This window comes from Tetrao urogallus (assembly GCF_951394365.1).
Source record: "Tetrao urogallus genome assembly, chromosome: 14".
Classification (NCBI taxonomy): Eukaryota; Metazoa; Chordata; class Aves; order Galliformes; family Phasianidae; genus Tetrao; species Tetrao urogallus.
In genome coordinates this window covers 2,151,678-2,173,056 of record NC_136827.1, presented here as the reverse complement: position 1 = coordinate 2,173,056, position 21,379 = coordinate 2,151,678, and the positions used below count along the sequence as shown (strand labels likewise).

At 48.6% G+C, this 21,379-nt stretch overlaps 1 protein-coding gene across 4 annotated transcripts in view; it reads left to right on the top strand.

The window, feature by feature from the left end:
- CTNNA1 (catenin alpha 1) overlaps window positions 1-18,784 on the top strand; it is a gene marked incomplete at both ends in the record, with an annotated part of 92,052 nt that extends 73,268 nt beyond the window's left edge. For 2 of the 4 annotated variants that reach the window (XM_079542295.1, XM_079542293.1), the window contains 8 exons: window positions 652-808; window positions 5,915-6,115; window positions 7,146-7,297; window positions 9,915-10,025; window positions 11,842-12,023; window positions 12,797-12,902; window positions 16,484-16,618; window positions 18,497-18,784. In XM_079542295.1, coding sequence (XP_079398421.1) covers window positions 652-808; window positions 5,915-6,115; window positions 7,146-7,297; window positions 9,915-10,025; window positions 11,842-12,023; window positions 12,797-12,902; window positions 16,484-16,618; window positions 18,497-18,784 — 1,332 coding nt within the window. The remainder of the gene's footprint in view (window positions 1-651; window positions 809-5,914; window positions 6,116-7,145; window positions 7,298-9,914; window positions 10,026-11,841; window positions 12,024-12,796; window positions 12,903-16,483; window positions 16,619-18,496) is intronic. The other 2 variants (XM_079542294.1, XM_079542296.1) reach the window with 2 other exon arrangements.
- Window positions 18,785-21,379: the final 2,595 nt, after the last annotated feature.

Sequence of the window (21,379 nt, the reverse complement as noted above, 5' to 3'; positions counted from 1 at the left end):
GAATTACATCCTAACAGAGAGCTCGAAAAAAACGTGCAGGGGTGTTTGGGAGGAGCAGCAGGGGAGCACCAAATACCCTCTCCTCCTGTTTCCTGCCTAATCCAGCTCTTCCAGAGCTGTGACAGAAGACTTGAGCTCTTGTAACAAGTACTGGTGAGGTACGGACTAAAATTTGAAGGAAAAGAAGATAAATACAGAATATATCTTGAATTCTGTGTTTGTGTATTGTTCCTGCTTCAAACTGTCAACTTCATCTGTTTGGACCTTTTTTCTCAGGTTCTGGTGAGTAGCTTAGGAAATGCAGCCTCCAGTGAACCAACATCATCACGTCTGAATATTTAACAACATGACCTGTGCTCAGAAAGGTGCTGTGCCTTTTTAGCATGAGCTGTTAGAGAAAGGTGCAGCTGGCTGGTGTGAATACCTGCCAGGTGTCCTTGAGTGTAATAAGTGACCATAATAAATGTGGGAGCACATGTCAGTTGGGTGTGAAAGCATCAGAATAACAGAATAAACACTTTGGTGTTTAAACAACAAGTTCCTGAAAACTTACTAAACTTGCTTTGTTTGCTGCTGAGTTTATTGGATAAACATACAGAACCTACTTGTTTAGCAAGGAGCACGCTCTAAAAATCCAGAGGTGTTTTGCAGGTCATCAACGCTGCCCTGGCCCTGGCTGCAAAACCACAAAGCAAGCTGGCCCAGGAGAACATGGAGCTCTTCAAAGAGCAGTGGGAGAAGCAAGTCCGCGTGCTGACGGACGCCGTCGATGACATCACCTCCATCGATGACTTCCTGGCTGTGTCAGGTAACGGGGAGGGTCTGAGGAGCAGACTCCTCACTGAGCTTGTTTCTGGAAACCAGTGGTGTCCACACGTGGTGGAGTCCCTCGTTTTTGGGAGGATTGGTGTTGGTACGCTTCACCTGGCAAGCGCTGAGTGTGATGTAAAAATAGAGCAGGAGATGTTGGCACAAGGAGAAAAGGTATCTTTCCAAGTGTGAAAGCAGCGATAGTTTAGTTAGCAGGTACTCTAGAAACTTGTCATTGCTCTTACAGAGTGAGCATGCATAAATGTATATATTTACATGTCAGCAGACAGATCGGCTCAAATAGAGCGAGAGGCGCTTTGAATCTCTGGGTCTGCAATTGCTGGTGAGCTTGGCACGGATTGCCAGGATTGCTCCTGGAGACAGAGCGCACTGCGAGCAGCGGCGCAGCAGGAAGTGTGAGCGTTCAGGCTACGAACTGCAGAAAGCAGAATCCCTCCCTTCACCTCGGACTCTTCTTACCTCATGAAAAATTAATATCCAGCCATAATCGTACAAGTTAATTAAAACTGTTCATACAGAAAACGTTCTGTGAATATTTTTAATCACGTCAGTTTTACTAATGTTTTTAAGGAAGATCAGATACTTATCACAATACATTAATAATTCCATTTGTCACAGTGCTTGCCAAGATAACCTGTTTTATCAGCATCAGATGATAAAGACCCACTAGTAGCTGCTGTGACCTAGAAATAATAGGGGCATTTTTATTTTCACGTCCTCTAATTCCACTTGAGTCAGAGGACACAGAGCTATAACACATGAGTTGTGGCTGCACTAGCTTTCACAAATTGCCACTACAAACCCAGGGCCTAATTTTCCTGGTGCAAACAGACTGGAGCATCTCCAGTGACCTAGAAAGCCAAGTCGTAAAGCGATATTTCACGGGAGGATGTGTGCGATCGGAAGCACCGAGCGAGCGTATCTAGAAAGTGCAGGTGAAAATACAGATAACAAAGAGTTATCAGTATTATCGTGTGTGTTTTATGCCCTGGGTTCTGAGTAAAAGCTTTGTGTGCAGTGAGTTAGCAGAAGCTTACTCGGCAATTGAACGTCCTCGTTCTCGTTATCTTTCTGCGTGTTCTTCGTTGCAGCAGCAGCTGAAATTGCACAGCTGTGAGGAGCCTATTTCTGGGGAAATATATTTAGAGAGAATTGTGTGCTGAAGTTCATGGCTCCATTTGGAGTTTGTCCACGAGCGTACAAAACATTTTAAAGAGAAAAGGCTGTTATTCTGCGGAGCTGCAGCCCGCTTGAAGCCGCCTGGCTGTGTTTGCCTGCTGGTGGGGCTCAGAATGGGTCGGAGCAGCGGGACCGAGCGGTCGCCTTCCTTGTGCAGCCCCCTCGTGAGACGGGTACCTCTGAGGGGGCAGTGGTGGTGCTGCCCTGCTCCTGAACGGCTCTGAAAGCTGCGGGGCCTCGGCAGCAGGCATTTCTGTCCTGGGGCGGCGACTGGCTGACTCAGGGGGCCGCTTTCCTGCCCCGTGTGCGAGGCCGTGGAAATGCCACGCTCACACTTAGAGACTGCTTCAGATGCTCGAGTGCCTTCAGCGATTGTTTGTGTTTGCTGCCTTATCAGAGAGGCGTTTGAAAAATATTAAAGCAATAAATACTGCTTCGAGTGCTATTTGTTTGAACTTTGATAAATGCTTTCCATATAAATGCCACTGCTGCAGTTCTCTGCTAAAAGTCGAAACGTGTCTTTGGATAAAATGGTGATGGCTGTGATTTATGCCAGGTTCCCTTTGGGGTTATTGGGATCTTTGAGCACAGTGGGGTTTATATAGATTGCTAACTGGGATGTAAGCAAAATGAAAGTGTTGTTGCAGCCTGTGTGTTTGTGTACAGCATCACGTTCCTGCAATGCCCAGCATAAAACTCATGCTTTGTTGATCCATTTATGCTAGAGTTGTTATAATTAAGAAAAGGTTTGATGAGAGAGACATTCATTTTAGGTGATAGCAGATTGTTGTGCAGGATGAGGACACCTGACTGTGCAGTGTTGAGGTTGGCTTTATGAAGAGCACAGCATGAGAAAGGCTCTGTTAGGATGGACAACGGTCTGGCAGTGGCTAATTGTTAGGGCCTAGGAAATTAGTGACAGGAGACTCCTAAAGACTAAGGATCCTCCCCAAACGCTCCCAGCCACAAGTGTTGGCAGTCCAGGGAGCTCCAGCAACAGAGGTGATACCTTCTGAACAGTTCTTGACAGGCTTTTCTCTGTACGCTCATGTTAGTTGCTCTTTCAGCCATTATCACCCCTTGACATCTCCAGCATCTTGTGCACAATTCACAGCCTTAGCTGTGCTCCGTGTGAAGATCCTCCTTATTTTTGACACATCACCTATTTGCTCCAGTTGATGCCCCCAGTTGTAGAAGGTGGGAAGGGTTTTTTCACTTCATGCTGTGTGTAAGTGTACAGACCTCTGTCCTGTGCCTCCTCAGTCGTCTCCTTGACTGCAGTGCCTGTTCGTTATTCCTCATTTCAGAGCTCTTCAGTACCTCTTGTGATTCCTGTCCCCTGATGAGTCCCATCCCCTAGCACTCTGCCTGTGGTTCCCACTGATTCTGTCCTTCAGTTGCTGGTAGCACTGTGTAAAAAATCAAATCCAGTATTCTGAAGTCCCCTGGTTCTCCTTCAGGACCCTCTTCAAAACCATTCCAGATGCTGCCTCCTGTTGTGGTGCTGATGGAGGTTTGAGCTGGAGATTGCCCATTGTGATGGAGCTGTTTCTTAAGAGCCTCTGGATGAAGACTTGTGGTCACACTGATCGTCCTTATTACAAAATGAAAACTGCTTTTAAGTGTATGAACATGCAAGCGTTTGTTTGTAACCACATCTGCTGGCACCGTGGCTTCACCTGGTTTCTCCAGTGTCCCTTGTCAAGAAAAGGTCCAGCATGGAGATGGTTCTGAGACCATCCATGGGAACATGGTAGAAAAGCAGAATTACATCTGTGACTTAAACTTTGGGAACTTGCTTTTATATTTTGGTCCTCCTTTAACCCCCAGCACCCCATGACAGCCTTGTTAAGGTATTTAGAAAAGGCATTCCTGAGCCCTTTGGTGGGGAGCTGAAGGTGCACTGTGGCGCTGGAATGAGGATGGACAGTCACAGGGGCTTGAATTCTCGTAGCTTTTCACAGTTCTTTGAATGTCCTGGTTTGCTCTAAAAATATTTTCTACTAGGAAAACATGGCCTGTCCTCTTACCTTCTCTTAGCTTGTCACCAAACCATTTTTCCCTGTACTTACTTCAGTAGGATGAGATCACTTTGCTGCTGCCGGTGTTCCGTTCTGTGTTACCTTCTGTTGCTGTGAGATTTTTCTCCTGCTCAGCAGCACCAAGGCTGATGTAGGACAGCTCTGTAACGTCCCTGAAGGTGGTGGTGCTGAATCCATGTGTCAGCATTTCCCTGCCCTGCACCTTGGCCTCAGCAGATGGCATTTGGCGCCGGACACCCGTGGCCTGCGTGCCTGTAGGACAGGTAGGAGTGTGTGCAGTGCCAGCACGGAGCGGCGTCACATCTCATCTCCTGTCACCCAGCTGCAGAGCAGGAGCAGAGTGGATGCCTCTGACAGTCCTGCGCTTCCCCGCAGCTTTGCAGGCTTCCTCTCACATCCCTCTGGCCGCTTTGCATCTGCAGAAGGCATTGAGTGGTCGGCAGCATTTGAACATCAGTTCTCGTTTCGCCCATGCCCTTTATTAAAGCCCATATCATCTGAAGAAGCTCTTAAATGATCTGTGGCTTACTTTATTCTTTTAGGAACTCAAGCAATAAACATTGTGTTATTTGGCCTGACACTGATGCTTTTCTCTTCGCCTTTGTAACTTGCAGGGCTGTCTCTTGCTTTAATTCTGAGCCTGTGCGTGCTCCTTGCCGGGGCTGTTGCAGCATGGCTGCCTGCTCACTGAATTGTCAGATCACTAACAAACCTGCACTTTCCTCTTGTAGGGCCACATCCTGCCCTCAGCTGAACTTCTCCAGGCTGAGTTCCTTCGGAGATGTTTCACAAGTGCACTGTTTGTCCAGGCTGCTTACGCAGGTCTGGCAGTGTTGCATCTGGCTCTGCTAATTTTATGTAAATTGGGCAGAGCTCTTCCAGCAGCAGTCCTTCCAGCCAGTTCTTACGAATCCTCCCTCAGCTCCATGTGCTGCTCATCTCTCCCCAGCTCGTGCAAAACAGCTCTCTTACCACCTGGGCAGGGAACAGAAGCTGGAAATGATTTAAGGGACAAAGCAGGGATGCTTCCCAGAAGGCATCTTACAATGCTGTGTCAAATCATTGCTCCTGATGTATCAAAGAAGTGTTTGGCAGAGTTTGTAAGAGCAGAGTTTGTGAGTTCTGGGTAGGTGTGTGCTGATGAGCACCCAAACCTCTCCAGGCATTTTCAGAAATCTCTTGAGGGTTTTTACTCATTTGGAACCTCTTGAGCTTGATGAGCAAAGGAAAACATGTCTATTAGAATGTATTTTCTTAAAGCAAATTACAAAAGGAGGTTTTATGGCTTTCTGTTTTCTTATGAGGCAGTGAGTACTCCACTGCTGGAACACTTTTGGCATAAATCAGTGCACGTGTTACCTGTCTTAATGCGTGCAGAGGGCTAACAGTGTGATACCCTCCCATGGTGTGTGGTTGTAGGAGAACTCTATGTAGGAGGCCAGAAACGTGCACCCACTGCCCCTGTCTGCCAGGGCATCGGTGGGTGAGGTGTGGCCTGGGCCACGTACGTGTAATGACAGCGGGAGTGGCTTGCAGGTGTTTGGAACATGGGCTCTGGCAGCCCAGGGCTGGGGTATGGGAAGAAACGAGTTGAGGGAAGCTCCAGCTGAAGCCAGCTTTTGTGTTGGCAAAGTTGAGTACAGAAAGGGGACGAGAGGTTTGGATGCCTCCAATGAGCGGACCGCTGGTTCTTGGTTTGGACAGACAGCTGTTTGCTGGTTGTAGCAAGCTTAAAAATTAATGCTTTACAGCAACTAGCTGGAGGTTTTTTAGAGCAGGTCACACGCTGAGAAATTGTAATGCTGATGTACACGACAGAAAAGAAGATATTACCGTCTAAATTCTCCTTCTTTTACCACCAGAGAACCATATTTTAGAAGATGTAAACAAATGTGTCATTGCTCTCCAAGAAAAAGATGTTGATGGTTTAGACCGCACAGCTGGTGCAATTCGAGGACGTGCTGCTCGAGTCATTCATGTTGTCACCTCTGAAATGGATAACTACGAACCTGGAGTCTACACCGAGAAGGTGCTGGAAGCGACGAAGCTGCTGTCCAACACAGGTAAGGCAGCTCTTCCAGGACCCCGGGTTCACGCTGCTTCCAAGTGGGTGGGCAAAAGGACAGCAGCGTGCCCGTGAAACCTGTTAAACACTCCATTTACATACTGTAATGAAAATTAGCGGGAGTTATTTGCAGAGCTGTTGCAAAATGAGAAAAGTAATTTTGCTTTGTTGACTGGCTTAAAACTCAGCAGCACAAAAGGTCTCCCTGGCTGTGCTGGCTGTCAGCCTGAGCCGAGCCAGGTGGCAGTGCCAGGAATGAGTCCCAGACAGCGAGCCAGGGCTTGTGGGCACGCCGGGCATCTTGCAGTGCTGTACCGCGATCTGGAAGGGTTTCTGCTGCATTGCCCCAGCAGAATGAGCGTGCATTTTTGTATAGCTTGTAAAAGAAGCACTGTAGGTCCCAGTCCCCCATGCCATAGAGTAAATGTGGGTGTTGCTGTGAACTGGCTGGTAACATCCATCTAGGGTAAGAAATGGTTCTGGGCGCTTCAATGAGTGCTATGCTAAGGATCAGTTGCTGTTTTTGTTTTAATTACAACTTTGATGAAGAATCACGGGTGGCACTGAGGAGCCAAACAGACTGCAGATGGCTCTGAGATGTTCTTCCTGCGGCGGTGGTGAATCACTGGGGCACAGAGGTGCAGGCTGCCCTGCTCAGTGCCTTGCTCAGCCCCGGCCTCGTGATGGTAACGTGCCCCCACAGTGTCTAGAGGCATGTTAAACAAGTGCTTAATGTTATATCCCGTAGACTGTAACTGCTTCCCTAGGACTTTGCTCTTTGTGCACTAGGAGGGTGGGATAAACTTTTCACTGTGTGTGGGGGAAGAAAACAAGTAGCAGCAGAATAAACACAAAGTGCAGTGGAGATAGGACTGAAGCAATGGTGTTGGTGTTGATTTGTAAGAAATGTTTCCAGTTTAAAGGGAACTATTGCACACTTTCCAGCAACAGTTAACAGCACACCTCACCTATGAGGGTATCTGTGTTACCGGGTTGGAAATGACGGCTCTTCTGTGCTCTTAATACAGTTATGCCACGGTTTACTGAGCAAGTAGAAGCTGCTGTGGAAGCTCTGAGTTCAGACCCTGCTCAGCCAATGGATGAAAATGAATTTATCGATGCTTCGCGACTGGTGTACGATGGAATCAGAGATATCCGGAAAGCTGTATTGATGATCAGAGTGAGTGTCACTTACCTCAGCTGCTTTCAGTCTCTGCTCACTTTCCCCCAGTTACAACACATCAATTTTATTCCAAGCAGACAGCGTAAGATTTTCATTTAGCTCATGTTAACGTTCTCAGTCTTAAAAAGTGCTAATCACTCTGTGGAGTACTTCAGAAGTGCGTGTTGACTCAGATTCATTAAACAGATCTGAGCATCAATGATAGCCTTGAGTGGTGATGCTAAATACCCTTCACGCATCTTTTATAAAATCATGTTAATGCCTCGTTTATTAATGTGCTAAATCAGTGACCTTTGATTTAACAATTGCGAGTGAATTCCTACTGTAGATGCTTTTTCATGGTTTAAGAACCTCAAAGTAAAGCTTAATGTTTCTTTCTTAAGTAAATTTTGAGAATTAATGCTAGTTAGCTGAAAATGGGTTTAGAGGAGCTCAGTCTGTAGTTCTCTCCAGGTTTCTATAGCTTGTATTCATTAATTGGCTAACCTCGTTAAAAAGAGACCGGCTCACAGACCTGGGGGCAGCAGCGAAGGGGCAGAGGAGCTGCTGCAGTTGTTTGGAGGGATGCAGAGCACAGCTCTGGCTGAGGCCGGCCTACGGGCAGATCTCTAGAGCAGCATGGAGAAGAGGGGCAGGAGCCAGGCGCAGCAAACAGAAGTGTGGAGCTTTTATTCCTCATTTGCTTTCCCCTGTGCCCCCGACTCCAAGCTGAATGCCTCGCAGCTGAACTCGCCGTGTCTTTCACAGCGACAACCCATGCAGATGCATCTCGGTAGATTGACAGCGCACAGCCCCACAACATATGTGATTACAGTAACCATTGCAGTTCTGTCTTCCATGTTTGCTGCTCAAAGCAAAGAATCAGATAGAAAATCAGAAGAAAAGCTGACAGCCACATATGTGCTCTCCATATAATTCCCTTGTATTTACGCTCGGGATTTATAGAGAGCCAACATTATATGAAGATATCAGTGCTTTCCTGCTCCGCAGACGAGCTAATTGGATTCACCCCCTGCTAGAGTCCTTGTTATTCAGGACATGGGAGCAGGGCTGCCAATTGCACGTCGGCAGTAATTAGCAGAGCTGGCAGTGCCAGGACTGCTGACATTTCCCCCTGTCGCTGATGTCAGGGTGCCAGTCGCTGGCAGCAGCACACTGCTGACACATTGGCGACCTATAAAAAAAGTCAAGGTGTTGTTATTTGTTGTCCAGAGGGCTGTAAGGTGTAGAATGCACTTAGATAAAAGAGAAGGTGCAGAACCCCCACTTCCGCAGGCCGGGGGCTCTGGCTGAGCACAGGCACGGCCGCCCGGCAGCAGGATGCTGCACAGCATGGCTGGGGCAGCACGCTGGCTGACCCTGAGCCCCGGGGCTTGCTGCTTGGAAACCAGAAGGAAAAGTAATTTCTTACCTGACTTTTGTGCTTCTGCAGCCTGTTTTCAGAAGTAAAATCTCACTCTCTCTGTAGTTGTTGAAACAAAGCTCTTTGCTCTCTGGTCCCCAGGCAACCTCCTGTCAGCCCCAGAAGAGTCTTTGCCCCCGGGCTGTGGGATGGACAGGAAGAGAAGGGGCTCTGGCATTGTCAGCATCTTCCTAAAGATGTGGCAGAATGGGTTTGGGGGAATTTTTACCCTTTTCTTAAAACACTGATACACGGATGTACTCAGCACTGTACGTCCCTGCCCAGTTCTTAAAGGCATGGGCAGCAGCTGGGGCCCAAATACTCTGCGTCTCAGTTGTCAGCACGCTCAGCCATCTCTGCTTTTTTGCAACTCTTTTCATAAGTGTTTATATTTTAAGTATATTATGAGATGTCTGCATCAGTGTCAGGGAACAAGTTCATGAAATTGAGCATGGGAAAGAAACCTGAAGAGCAAGGACTTTGTTTGCATTTTGTCTATTGATCACAGTTCGTGGCATTGATCAGCGAAGTTCTTTGTTGATCCAGCTCTGCAGAATTACCATCAAGTTCTTAGCAGAGATGCATGCAGTATTTTAACAAACATGCTGTTTGAACTGATAAGCTTTGTAAAAATGTTGCCAGCCATAGACTGGCAGTAGCAAAAATAAATTCTAGGCGAGCGGGAAGTAGGTCAGCTGGGTTTAGCCTACAGCATAAAAGCTGGCCCTCACTAGCTAAAAATTTTAAGTTTCTCCTGGGGGATAAGACTAAATTTCGATACATTTTGTCTGTTGTTAATTCAGTCGATGCTTTGATTCATAATTGTGCTAAAGACGTCCGTGGTTGTGAACCAGGGCTTCAAGTTGTATGTAATTTTAGCTTCAGAATGTCAAGCGAAGCTTTTACATTTATCAAAGTTGCAAAAGGTGATGTTCATTTTGGAAAGACTTTTTCTGTATTTCAGCTCCTCTGTGCATTTGTGTCCTCTGACAAATCTCAGATGTTCAGTGACTGCTCAGTAATTTGGGGGATTTCTACCGTGTTTAACATGAGCACTCAGCTGTGCGTTCCACACGCAGGCCTGATGCACCTTCCTGCTCAGAACATTGAGTCATTCTTACCTTTGTTTCCATTCTCACAAACACGGCGTTCTCTTTGGTTTTAGAGCCATTCAAACTGCTGTCTGATCTTGGTGCACTTCTCTCCCCTCAGACCCCCGAGGAGTTGGATGATTCCGACTTCGAGACGGAGGATTTCGACGTCCGAAGCAGAACAAGCATTCAGACAGAAGATGACCAACTCATTGCTGGACAAAGTGCGAGGGTAAGGAAGAAATCGGTGTGTTAGCAGAGCCTGTCCTGCTTTCAAGAAGCAGTTCAGCTCGCTGAAGATCCAGGTTAAATGTTGGTGGAAACATTAGTTCAGAAAGCAGCCGTTCTGTTTCCAGTTTCCTTTGGAAAAGGAGTTCAAATGAGATGCAGCAGTGCTGGTGGACGGATGGCACAAACACTTGTGTGTTGTTGTAGGCGTTCTGAAAGATCAGAATGCTTTTCATACTGATGAGCTGCTCCAGAGAATCACACACAATCACAGAATGGCCAGGGTTGGAAGGGACCTCCAGGATCATGAATCTGCAACCCCCCGCCACGTGCAGGGCCACCAACCTGCACATTTAATACCAGCCCAGGCTGCCCAGGGCTCCATGCAGCCTGGCCTTGAACACCTCCAGGGGTGGACGGGGCATCACAGCCTCTCTGGGCAGCTGTTCCAGCACCTCACCACTCTCATAGTGAAGAACTTAACGGTTGGACTGGATGATCTTTTAGGTCTTTTCCAACCTTGGTGATTCTATGATTGTATAGACTTCCCCCTGACATCCAACCTAAACCAGACACTGTAGGCACTGCCCTTTAGTTAGGCAAGGAGTGTGTGCAGTAACATACAGGACAGGTAGTTGGGTTGTGTGGCTCTTAGTTACAACACGCAAATACTGACTGTGTGGGCATGAAACTTTGCAGCTCAGGCAGTTTTTACAAAAGGTCTTCTTATGCAGACGTTTGGCCACTGGGCCTTTAATCAAGACGATGTGGAAAGCAGCTGGAAAATGAAGTAATTTAAACTAAGTGAATTTCCTATGACTGTTAAAAATGAAAGCACTGGTACGTAATGCATAATCATTAACAGGTGATAGCTTAAAATTGGTACATGGAAGGAAAAGCAGGCCTTACCTGTGTTCTTGCTTGACGTGTTCCCTTCTGGATCAATAGCAATTTATCCTCTTGGGAAAGTGCCACAAAAGATTTTTCTGAAGGCTCTTTTTGTCCACAGCCAGACAGGAGTGGTGAGGCCTTATTTATCAAACTGCCACATTGGCTTTGGAGCCCTGCAAACTCCGAGTGCTTTTGTGCTCTCCCTCCTGGGGCTGCACCCTCCATTCTGTGCGCCTCCCCTCCTTCTACTTACATGCAGACATTTCTCATTCACCTTTCAGCACGGTGCTGCCAGATGCATTTCACCCTAAAGCTCCTTTTCACCTGCTGCTGGAGGCACCAATGCTCCCAGTATTTATGAAGGCAAAGGCACTGAGGCTCATACAGGCCATAAACCTATGCTAGTAGATTTTATGCAGGAGTAAGCACATATTCTTTATTTCCACTTGCACTTTTCTTAGCATTCATGTTTCAAAATAGCATTTTTTGCCAGATCCATAATATTTCCTTTATGCATTACAACACTGAAAGATACCCACTTGGGTATCCCACTTCGGATCCTCCTTCCAAAACTCTTTCATTTAGAGAAGAGGCAAGTCCCTCCTCGCCGTGCTGCTGTTCTTTGATGGATGGTAACATGTGGCAAACATGGTTGGAGTTCACAGTTTTGCCATGCAGACGCCTTGTGCTTTGGATGTCAGCTTGTCTGTCCGGGCATTTTTTCTTCTTTAGTGCTGGTAGTAATCCATACAGCATAAACTTTGTGTTCAAAATGGAAGGAAATCATTTTGGAAACCCTCTAGGTAGAGGATTGCTATTAAAGTTTTATCCCCCATCTACACAACTTAAATTGGTTATCAGTGAAATGTTCCACAAGGCCTTCTGCACTGTGGCTGGAGGAGGCTCTGTGAGAAAGCTCTCTCTTTCAGGCTATCATGGCACAGCTCCCTCAAGAGCAAAAGGCCAAGATTGCTGAGCAGGTAGCGAGCTTCCAGGAAGAAAAGAGCAAATTGGATGCTGAAGTATCAAAATGGGATGACAGCGGTAATGATATAATTGTTCTGGCAAAACAAATGTGTATGATTATGATGGAAATGACAGACTTCACCAGGTGAGTCTTCTTAATTTGTGCACACAGCACCTTCCCTCAGAACTGCCTGAGATGGGGATCCTTTTTAGCAGTCCTGCTTCTTGTAATTTCCTTTAAATGTTAACCTGTTAAAGGCTGGGTGTTAACCTGGGAGAGGCGTTGCTGTGCAGTGATGCGGTGTAATGACTGTTTAAATTGATCTGTAGATGCATGCAGTTACTGCCTGGCATTCTTTATTTCTTAAGGGTGATCTGGTCCCAAAGAGTATATGTATATGTATATATATATATATATATATGCAACTAAACATATATATAGTTGTTCAGTTCTTTACAACATTAAGTTCTATGGGCTTCTTGATATTGCTGAGCTGCAAAAATAGTTCCTCACACAGTTATTTGCAAAAGAAAGAGTGTTTTTTTGATGGCTTTTGAAATCCATTTACTAGACTTCATACAACACTATTTCTTAAACTTGATGTTGCGTTCCATGCAAATTACAAATCTGTCTTCTAAAATGTTATCTCTCATCATAATTAGTTTGCTTGAAACAGTAAAGTTTTAAGATGTTTTTATTCCTGCATTTAATCTGAACGTGGGGAGAGGCTGCGGGGGGGATCTGCCTGGGAGGTGCATGAAGAGGCAGTAATGGCTGCTCCTGTGACCTGCCTGCTTGTGCAGCCTCATTTGTGCTGTCGGATGTGTTTGCGCTGTAATAAGCAATAGAAAGTGCAGTATCTTGTTCAGTCTTGTGTTTTTCTGATGCTAGGAGGTGTGATCCGTTCTGTTTTACAGAGGTAAAGGTCCACTGAAAAATACATCAGATGTGATTAGTGCAGCCAAGAAGATTGCAGAGGCTGGGTCAAGGATGGACAAGCTGGGACGCACTATTGCTGACCACGTAAGTCAGAGTTCATTTTCATAACCCTCCAGCACAAATGAGCAACAGCAGATCTTTCGTACTGCAGACATGATGAATACAACGTGTGCTTACTTGTGAGGTCTGGGCTGGTTTTCTGAACTGAATGTCCAGAGTTGCATGGTAGTCTTCTCCTGCTTGCTGCTCTCCTGCCACCCTCAGCAGTGTAAGCAGCCAGATACGTCCAGCCATGAAACCTGCAGCTCCCTGGCTTCAACCAAGCACCTGCAATCTGGCAGCCCTGCTGTGTGCCACGCAGCAGCCAGGCCAGTGCCTCTAAGTGAGCAGGGCTGGATCAGCTCCTGTTATTTTCATCGTGCTCGGGCTGCCCAACACTTCCCAAAGCAATGACAAGGCTGCGTAGCCACGCTGTAATTACTGCACGTGGCCTATTTGCACAACCTGTAATATTATTTCTGAGGCAGCTTTTTAATACTGAACGATTTTCAAATGCCCCATGGATGAATGGTGGCCTCACCGTTCATGTCAGATCTGCCAGCATTATTCCTTCTGTCCAGCCAGAGCTGATGGAGATGTGGAGCCAGGAGTGCTGGGTGCTCTGCATCATCGCAGGCTGTGGTGCAGCTGCTGTGCTCTGTGTGCTACAGAATTTGGAAAGAATTCTGTAGGACTGAGCGTGGCCAGCTCAGGGTTTCTGCAACGCATCCTGTGCCACTGCACAAGCTGGGCTGGGCCAAGCAGAAACACCTTTGGTCTCAGTCCACACCCAAATAGCAGGCATAATAATGCTCTGCCTTCAGAAGGTGCCCTGAAAGGCAAGTAGGTTAGGTCTGAGATCATGACTGCTATGAACTGTGTTTTATGCAGCTGTTGCTTGCTTTTCAGTCTTGCTTTGAACGTAATTGATAATTCCAGGCTTCTAATGAAGCCATCTTACTCTGGAATTAAATCTTTGTAATGCAGATCTCTATTAAGTGTTGCATCAGGAGGACTTTGTGCTCACCTCAGTGTATTAATGGTGCAGTGAAAAACGTTTGATGAGGAGCAAAAGTGGGAAAGTGTTGTTTAAAATGGGGCTCCTTGCTGTAGCACTCTGCCAGCTGTATTTCTGGGGATCAGGTGCCATTGCTGCCTTAGGGAAATGAGGCGAGGAGCAGTTTGTGTTGGAGACAGCGGGGGATCTTGGGCTGAAAGTTCACAGTGCTCCTTTTTCTAGTTCATGTGTTTTACACAAACCTGGTGTATTGGTTTCTGCACTGAGCAATGCTGAAAGAGAGGAGGAAGGCTAAATGGCTGCTTTTAGTAGGCATCAAGTCGGTAGAAATGTAAAAGATGAAGCACAGGTCAGGAGATAAAACGAGCAGGAAAGCCCAGTTAGTCACTTTGACAGGAATATGGCTTTTTTGTGACTCCACACCCTGCTAATACATCCTCCTTACATATTTCATTAGATGTGCTTACATGCTCTGTAGAAGCTTGCCGTAATGTAGACATAGCTGACAGAGGACTGCATGCAGCCGCTCTGCCTTCCTGTGTCACATGGCTGTGAGCAAGCAGAGCTGTCCTCGCGTCCTGCAGGCCACGTGGCAGTGGTGAATCACAGCCCTGGTGTGAGCATGTTGGGGCTCCCAGCTCCTGCTGCCAGCCAGCTTTACAACACAGTGCCTTCGAAACCATAAAAGCTGTTATCCCAGCTATTTCATGTCTGCTGAGAAGCGTCTAGCCATCAGCCCGCAGATTTCCCCAGAGGTATTCCATCCTTCACACAGAGTAGCAGCCTGCTTGTTTTGAATGGGAGAATGTAAAGGAGTTATGAGTACAACACAAACGAAAATGATTTGCAGCAGGACAGCGATTCTCCGCTTTGTTTTTTTTAATGTAGAAATACTTAGAAAGGGAAAACCCACCCCGTTGTGGTGCTGTGTCGCAATGGGAGGCTGCCCAGAGCCACATCCAGCCTGGCCTTGAGTGCTGCCTTTTATCTTGGGTAATATCTCTTTGCAGACATCATTGGTTTTTGAACTGAATTCTCCGCTCTGCTCACAGAATTAGTGCACACCCTGTAGGCTGTGGGTTTCCCAGTCATGTCATATTGATGTCTACTATTGAGAAATCTCTCCTGTCCCATTTTTTACTTCCCCACTGCTCTTTGGTTGCCTCCTGCCACCACAGGTAAGCACGCAGCAGGCTCTTAGTAATTCCCACCCATACAGCACCCTGAGCTGTGCACAACCCCCTGCCACAGCGCAGTGTGCATGTGTCAGCACTCAGCCTTAGCTGAGCTGCTCGGGAGATGGAGAGCATTTCCCAAATGCTAATGGCAGGGTTTCATTAGCTCTTTGGCCCACAGTCTTTGTGGGCTTTCTCTAAAACATCTTGCACTGCTGGCTGCTATTGATTCACTTAAGAAAATAACCAGCAGACCTCACCTCTTTGTTATTCAGTTTTCACTTCGCTGATGGAAACCAGGAGGGAGCTGCAGGTGCCTCACTGTGTCCTTAGCTTGGCTGGGGGGCACAAAGGCGACTGCTGCCACCCCGACCACAGAATCACAGTATCACAGGGCACCACAGGGTTGTCACAGGTACCTCCACGCTGAGCTGCCCCAGAGCTCTTCCTCCACAAAAAAGATGCTCCAGGCCCTGATGCTCTTTTCAGCCCTCCACTGCGCTCTGTCCAGAAGATGTGTTCAACTGAAGATCCCTGGTGGCAGTCAGGCTCAGAGAGCTGGGTTTTTCCTTTCTCTGGCAGGTGAGGACGGGCCATGAGGCAGTAGGCAGTAAGCCTGACTGCCAGCAAGGCTTTAAGCAGCAAATCGCCACCACATGTGAAGTTATTTTTCCAAGCCCACCATCTCTGTGGTCAGTCTTCATTTGATGGCGCCTCGTAGCACAGCGGTGTTGGGGTGCAGTGTGTGGGGTGGGCAGTGCTGTTCCCACCTCTGGTGATGCTGTGTCCCCACCACAGCTGGGATGGCACTGCAGCTGCTTGTTGTGCAGAGGTGGTACTGGGAAGTGCTGGGCAGTGCTGTGGGGCATTGGAGGGCGTTTGGGTTCCCTGTGTGAATATGTGGGGTGCTGGAAAATACAAAACTGAAGAAGTTACTCCCATGGAATGGCTGAGTGCTTCAGCAAGCACTTTTGAGGAATTGTATTTTGTGCCAGGTGAGAGATCTCACTTCCACACTGCTGCAATGTGGGAACAGCTGTCAGGAAAATACCTGTTTTGTGGGATATCATCAAGTAACTGTTGGGTTTATCATCTGCTAGCTTATGGCACTTAAGGCTAGGAATGGGGGCTGGGTTAGTAGCAGCTACCTGGAATCTGCAGTCCTTGCTGCTGCTTCTGTCCAGCACAGAGGGAAGGCTGTGGGAGCCAGCTCAGCAGCCTGCAGGAGCCAGGTGCGTTCCCTATCTTCCCAGGCAGCTCAGGTTCCCAGTGCCCTATTTACTGCTTGTAGGGTTTGTGTGTACTTAGCCCCGTATTGAACAGTTGACTTCAGAAAGCCAAAGCTCAGAACTGCAGCAGTAAGCAGCAGTCAGAGTGGCTGAGCTGCAGCTCTCCCATCCCCACGCCAACCTTTGCTGTCTCTCTCCCTGCAGTGCCCAGACTCAGCTTGCAAGCAGGACCTGCTGGCCTACCTGCAGCGCATCGCCCTGTACTGCCACCAGCTCAACATCTGCAGCAAAGTGAAGGCCGAAGTGCAGAACCTTGGAGGGGAACTCGTCGTGTCTGGGGTACGTAGGGGTGTGGCTCTGCATGGTTCTTTCCTCAAGGGTAGCAACTGCTCATTAATGTTTGAAAGGAGAAAGAGTGCAGAAAGAGAAGGGAATGCTTCTCTTTTCCGCACTCAGCAGTGTTTGAGGACAGGTTCGCTTTACTCTGTACGATCTGCTGCTGTTCCAGATGGTATGTCACTATCAGGAAGGTTAAATCACTTCAATCAGTGCAGCTGAACCCACCTGAGTATCTGCAGAGTCCTGGAGCACACGGGGTCCTGTAGTGCCCCCAGAGCTGCTAACATTTCTGAGCAGCCGTGCCCTGAGCAGTGCGGGGGTTTCAGCAGCTCTGAACTCTGTCCTGGGCTGCCCTGCAGCCATTGTGTAGCATGCAGTTGTTTCACTGCCCTTCCTGAAAAACTTCCTCCTAAGAGGGAGCTGAGGTGGCTCTCTGGGAGGGGGAGAGCAGAATGCACTGTGCCCTGCTGTATTCTTTGCCCTGGTTGGTTATGTGTAACCTGCAGTGCTTTTGCCCATCCACCTCCTGGGATGGGGATGGAGATGGAGGTGAGGATGGGATGGGATGAGATGGGGCAGGATGGATGTTTGGTGCCACACAGCTCTGCTGCATGATGCGCTGCTCTCTGGGAGGCTGAAGGCATTGTGCTGTCAGAGGAGTGGATGTGTCATTACACAGTAATGTGGACTCCAGGGTTTTACTGCCATTATTCAGCTTCTTCAGAATTTACATACCCTCCTGCCATAAATTAGTTATGTGAGCAGGCATCTGCCATCTAATCTGCCGCTTTATCTGCTCCCCTCCAATCTGCCCATGGGGCTGAGTGATGCTGGGGCTGTGTTCAGCTCTGTCAGGTTACAGGGGAAGGCCTTGAGTCTGCAAGGGAATTCCATCAGCGCCGGCGTCCTCCCCAACCTGAGGCAGCAAATATTTTGTGAAGGCAGAGCCGCAGCCCAGGCAGCTGGCACTGCACCCTGAGCAATCTGAGAGCTCCTTTAGAACAGCACCTCCTTGCTTTCAGTGCAATGGATGGGATTCCTCCCGCTGTGAAGAGCCATGGAAGTAGTGGCCGGCAGTGCAGCGTTGGCAGTGCGATGGCTGGGGCAGGGGAGGGCAATGCTTTGCTGCGTGGCACAGCTCAGATTGCCACCACGGTCCGCAGCGTGCAGTCCTCCAAGTCCTGCTCACACTGTTTGCTGCTGGGCATTTTTTGCTTGGATTTTCCCCCAGCTCTTCCCTAGATGTACACATGCTTTTAAATGCAGAGAGGCAGCTGAGCTCTCATCTGCTGAGGATCGTTGGTATTTATGAGCAGCAGGTCCTGGTCTTGTGCGTGGTGGATGGGATGAAGCAGCCCTGCACAAAGCCCACAGTGCAGTCAGCCCCGCTTCGCCCGCACACACCTCAGCCCTCACCTCCTGCAGTGTGGCTCTCCATCAGCCACACACTACAGCTTCCAAAGTTCTCATTTTTAAGCTCCTGTCAGTAGAACCACCTCGCAAAGGGCTCCAGGCCTGGCTGAAGATAACACTGCGTTCCTCCCTTTGTAACATAACTTTATATAAATGTTTATTATCAGTAATTAAGATATTACCGTGATTTTAATTTTGTTAGAGAATAAGCTGCTTTTAAAGCTTAGTCACAAAAGCAAACAGCGGAACACGAATCCCTCTGGTTGCCATTAGCATGGAGCAGCGTGCAGGCACGGTGCTCCTCGTCCGCGCTGTCAGCAGGGGAACATCGCTGTGCCGTTGGGCTGCAGATTGTGAGGAAAACCATTCAGAGCAGCCGCAGCTGCTTCCAGCAGAGTCCTGCAGCACCGCTGTGGAGCTGCTCGGCCACTTTCACCTCGAGTAACTGCGCCGTTCCTCCGGCAGGTGGACAGTGCCATGTCCCTCATCCAGGCGGCCAAGAACCTGATGAACGCCGTGGTGCAGACGGTGAAGGCGTCCTACGTGGCGTCCACCAAGTACCAGAAGTCGCAGGGCATGGCCTCGCTCAACCTCCCCGCCGTGTCCTGGAAGATGAAGGCTCCGGAGAAGAAGCCCCTGGTCAAGAGGGAGAAGCAGGACGAGACCCAGACCAAAATCAAGCGGGCGTCCCAGAAGAAGCACGTCAGCCCGGTGCAGGCGCTCAGCGAGTTCAAGGCGATGGAGAGCATTTAGAGGTCTCTGTGTCGGTTGGTTCTTCCTTTAGGCCACTACTGCTACTTCCAGAACTCTACTTTTAATATTCTAAGGATTCTCAGAAGTTTACTACTCCTCAAAATGTATTTACTTAATATAATTTTGATAACTTTGTTTAGATCATGTGGGGAAATACTCAAATTACAAATCCTATCAGTATAGCTCCAGCCTGCGAGAGTGTGTTAATTTAGATTGCTTTTAGATTCCAGGGGTGTATTTCTAGCTGGAAATTATTTTGTATAATCTCGCTTTAAATGAAATATTCTATAACCAAAGAGGTTTCACAATAACACTAACAGTTAATGCTGATAGCTGAATCGTTCTGCTTGGAGACTGCTGTTTTGCCTTGTGATCAGGAGGGAAAAATTAGGTCTTTTCACCCAAAAAAAAAGTTTTAGAAATGGATTATTGTATGTATGTGTATTCCTGCTGGGAGTGGAGAGCCAGTGAGCAACGTGTGCTGAAAGGAGCACGAGAACACAGCGAGCACCTCCTGCATGGCACACAGCCGGGCAGGGCCAGGAGGGGCTGCGCTGCTCCCTGTGCTCTGCTTCCCATCCCTGCGCCCCCGTGGCTGCTGGGGCACGGCTGCTGGCTTCTGTGTGACATGAGAGTGGTAATGCCTGGTTACAGACCGCCGATGTTGCTGCAGGACACAATAAAGTCGCTTTTCCCACCCATATGTTGTGCTGTGCATGGTGTTGGTGCTTCCTCCCCACATCCACGCAGTCAGCACTGTGCCCATTTCCCAGCACAGCTGTGTGCACCCAGCAGCTCTCGCTGACTGCGCTGCGACCGGGCACTGTGTGGAGATGTACCTACAGGCATCCTTTCACTCTTATTTACATGCTACGACTGTCAGTGTGTTCTACTCCTACCAGCGAGGTCCCGCGTTCCCCAGAAGGCTGGGAGCGGTTCGGGGGCCGGGATTTGGTGCCCTGTGTGTGCAGTGCTGTGACTGTAACTGAATTTGAGAGCCGCTCATTGGCAGCTCTTATGTTCTAATTCCATTTACCTCAATCACAATTTACTCTATCAAGCTTATTGCTGTCAGATTACCCAACTGCTGATCAGGATTAGGAGTTACTGCAGTAACGTTGCCCATTTTGCTCCCAAGTGCTGCAGCCTCCAAGGACAGGTGACAATGCACTGCTGTGTCACTGCTGCCCGCAGCTCTGCTGCCCAACGGGGCCGTTCTGCTCTGCTGCCCCACAAACACCTGAGGGTTAACACTGTGTGTCTTTCCCATGCGTGGTTACTGTCTGCTTTCACACAGTGTGACTTTTCTTTTTCCTGGCATTAATGTAATAGCCTGAAAGGTTCTATTCCCCGCGCTGTTCAGTGGCTGTCAAACACACCACTCCTCCAGAACCCCATGTATTAGCATTACGAAAATAAATCGCAACAAACGGACATTTAGATCCATCCAGGTTTTGAGTAAATGCAAACTCATGTTCTGCTGTGACTTTTGGGAGCATCCCTGGCCTTCAGGAGCCACCGGGGTCCAGGCAGGCTGCATTCAGCACAGGAGCAGCACCGTAACTATATTAGAGCCAATTGAGAAGAATTACAGTAATTACTGCTTGATGTAATTAAGCTCTGGGGAAGGACTTGTGCAGTTTGTCTCATCTGCAGTGCTGGAGGGAAGACTCTTCCTCTGGCAGCAGTGTGTGAGCACAGCCCACAGCAGCGCTAAGAAGTGCACAGGGGATGTTCTGCCAGCGCTGCCCTGCTCAGGGACACCACCCAGCTGCTTGTTCCCTCTGCGGATGGAGGAGTGCAGCAGGAGCTCCCATGCACCCAAAGGAGCAGCTCCTCCCTCACAGAGCCCAGCATACACAGCTGTGGTGCAGCGCTGCGCTCCCTGCTGTGGTCTGTGGGGCAGAAGTGCTGTAGAACCACAGCCACACTGCATGCCAGCAGCTCCCATTTGTTGGTGCTCGCAGATACTGATAGGGTAAGTGGCTGCCCAGTCACAGGTGGTGGGAAAAGCTGTGAGCCTGGGCTGGGGCTCAGCCTCCAGCCTGAGCCTGCAGGCAGAGCCCTTAGGCCTGGGTTCTGGCCGCAGGGACTGCCTGCACTATCTCAGCAGCACCTTCCCTGAGCATCAGAGTGCTTTTTGGTAAGCAATTCCAGGAACTTCTTTTTTCTCCCTTTTTTCTTTTCCTTTTAGGATGTTCTTCCTCCCCTGCACTTCTCTGGCAGTAGGATGGAAATGCTGTCAGCTGTACTTCTCCATGTGCACCACCTGGAGCCATGGGGTGAGCAGCTCGTCTGTGCAGCTGTGCATCTGGGCCCCATGTGAGCAAGGTGGGACACAACAGACCAGGGAGAGAAAGCAGAAAAGGCAAAGCCCAGCAGAACTGCATTCTCTGCAGTGAGTCCCCACTGAGGGCAGGGACACCACTGTTGACCATTGTGGGGTTCCCTGGGCACAGCTGTCCTCACTGCCGCCCGGAGGTGGCCCCAACTATGGCACTGGCAAGGCACCGCATACAGAGCACAGCACACACTGCTGCGTACACCCCTGTAAGCTGAGGGCCATGAGAGCCATAGAGCCAGGATGTTTCAGTC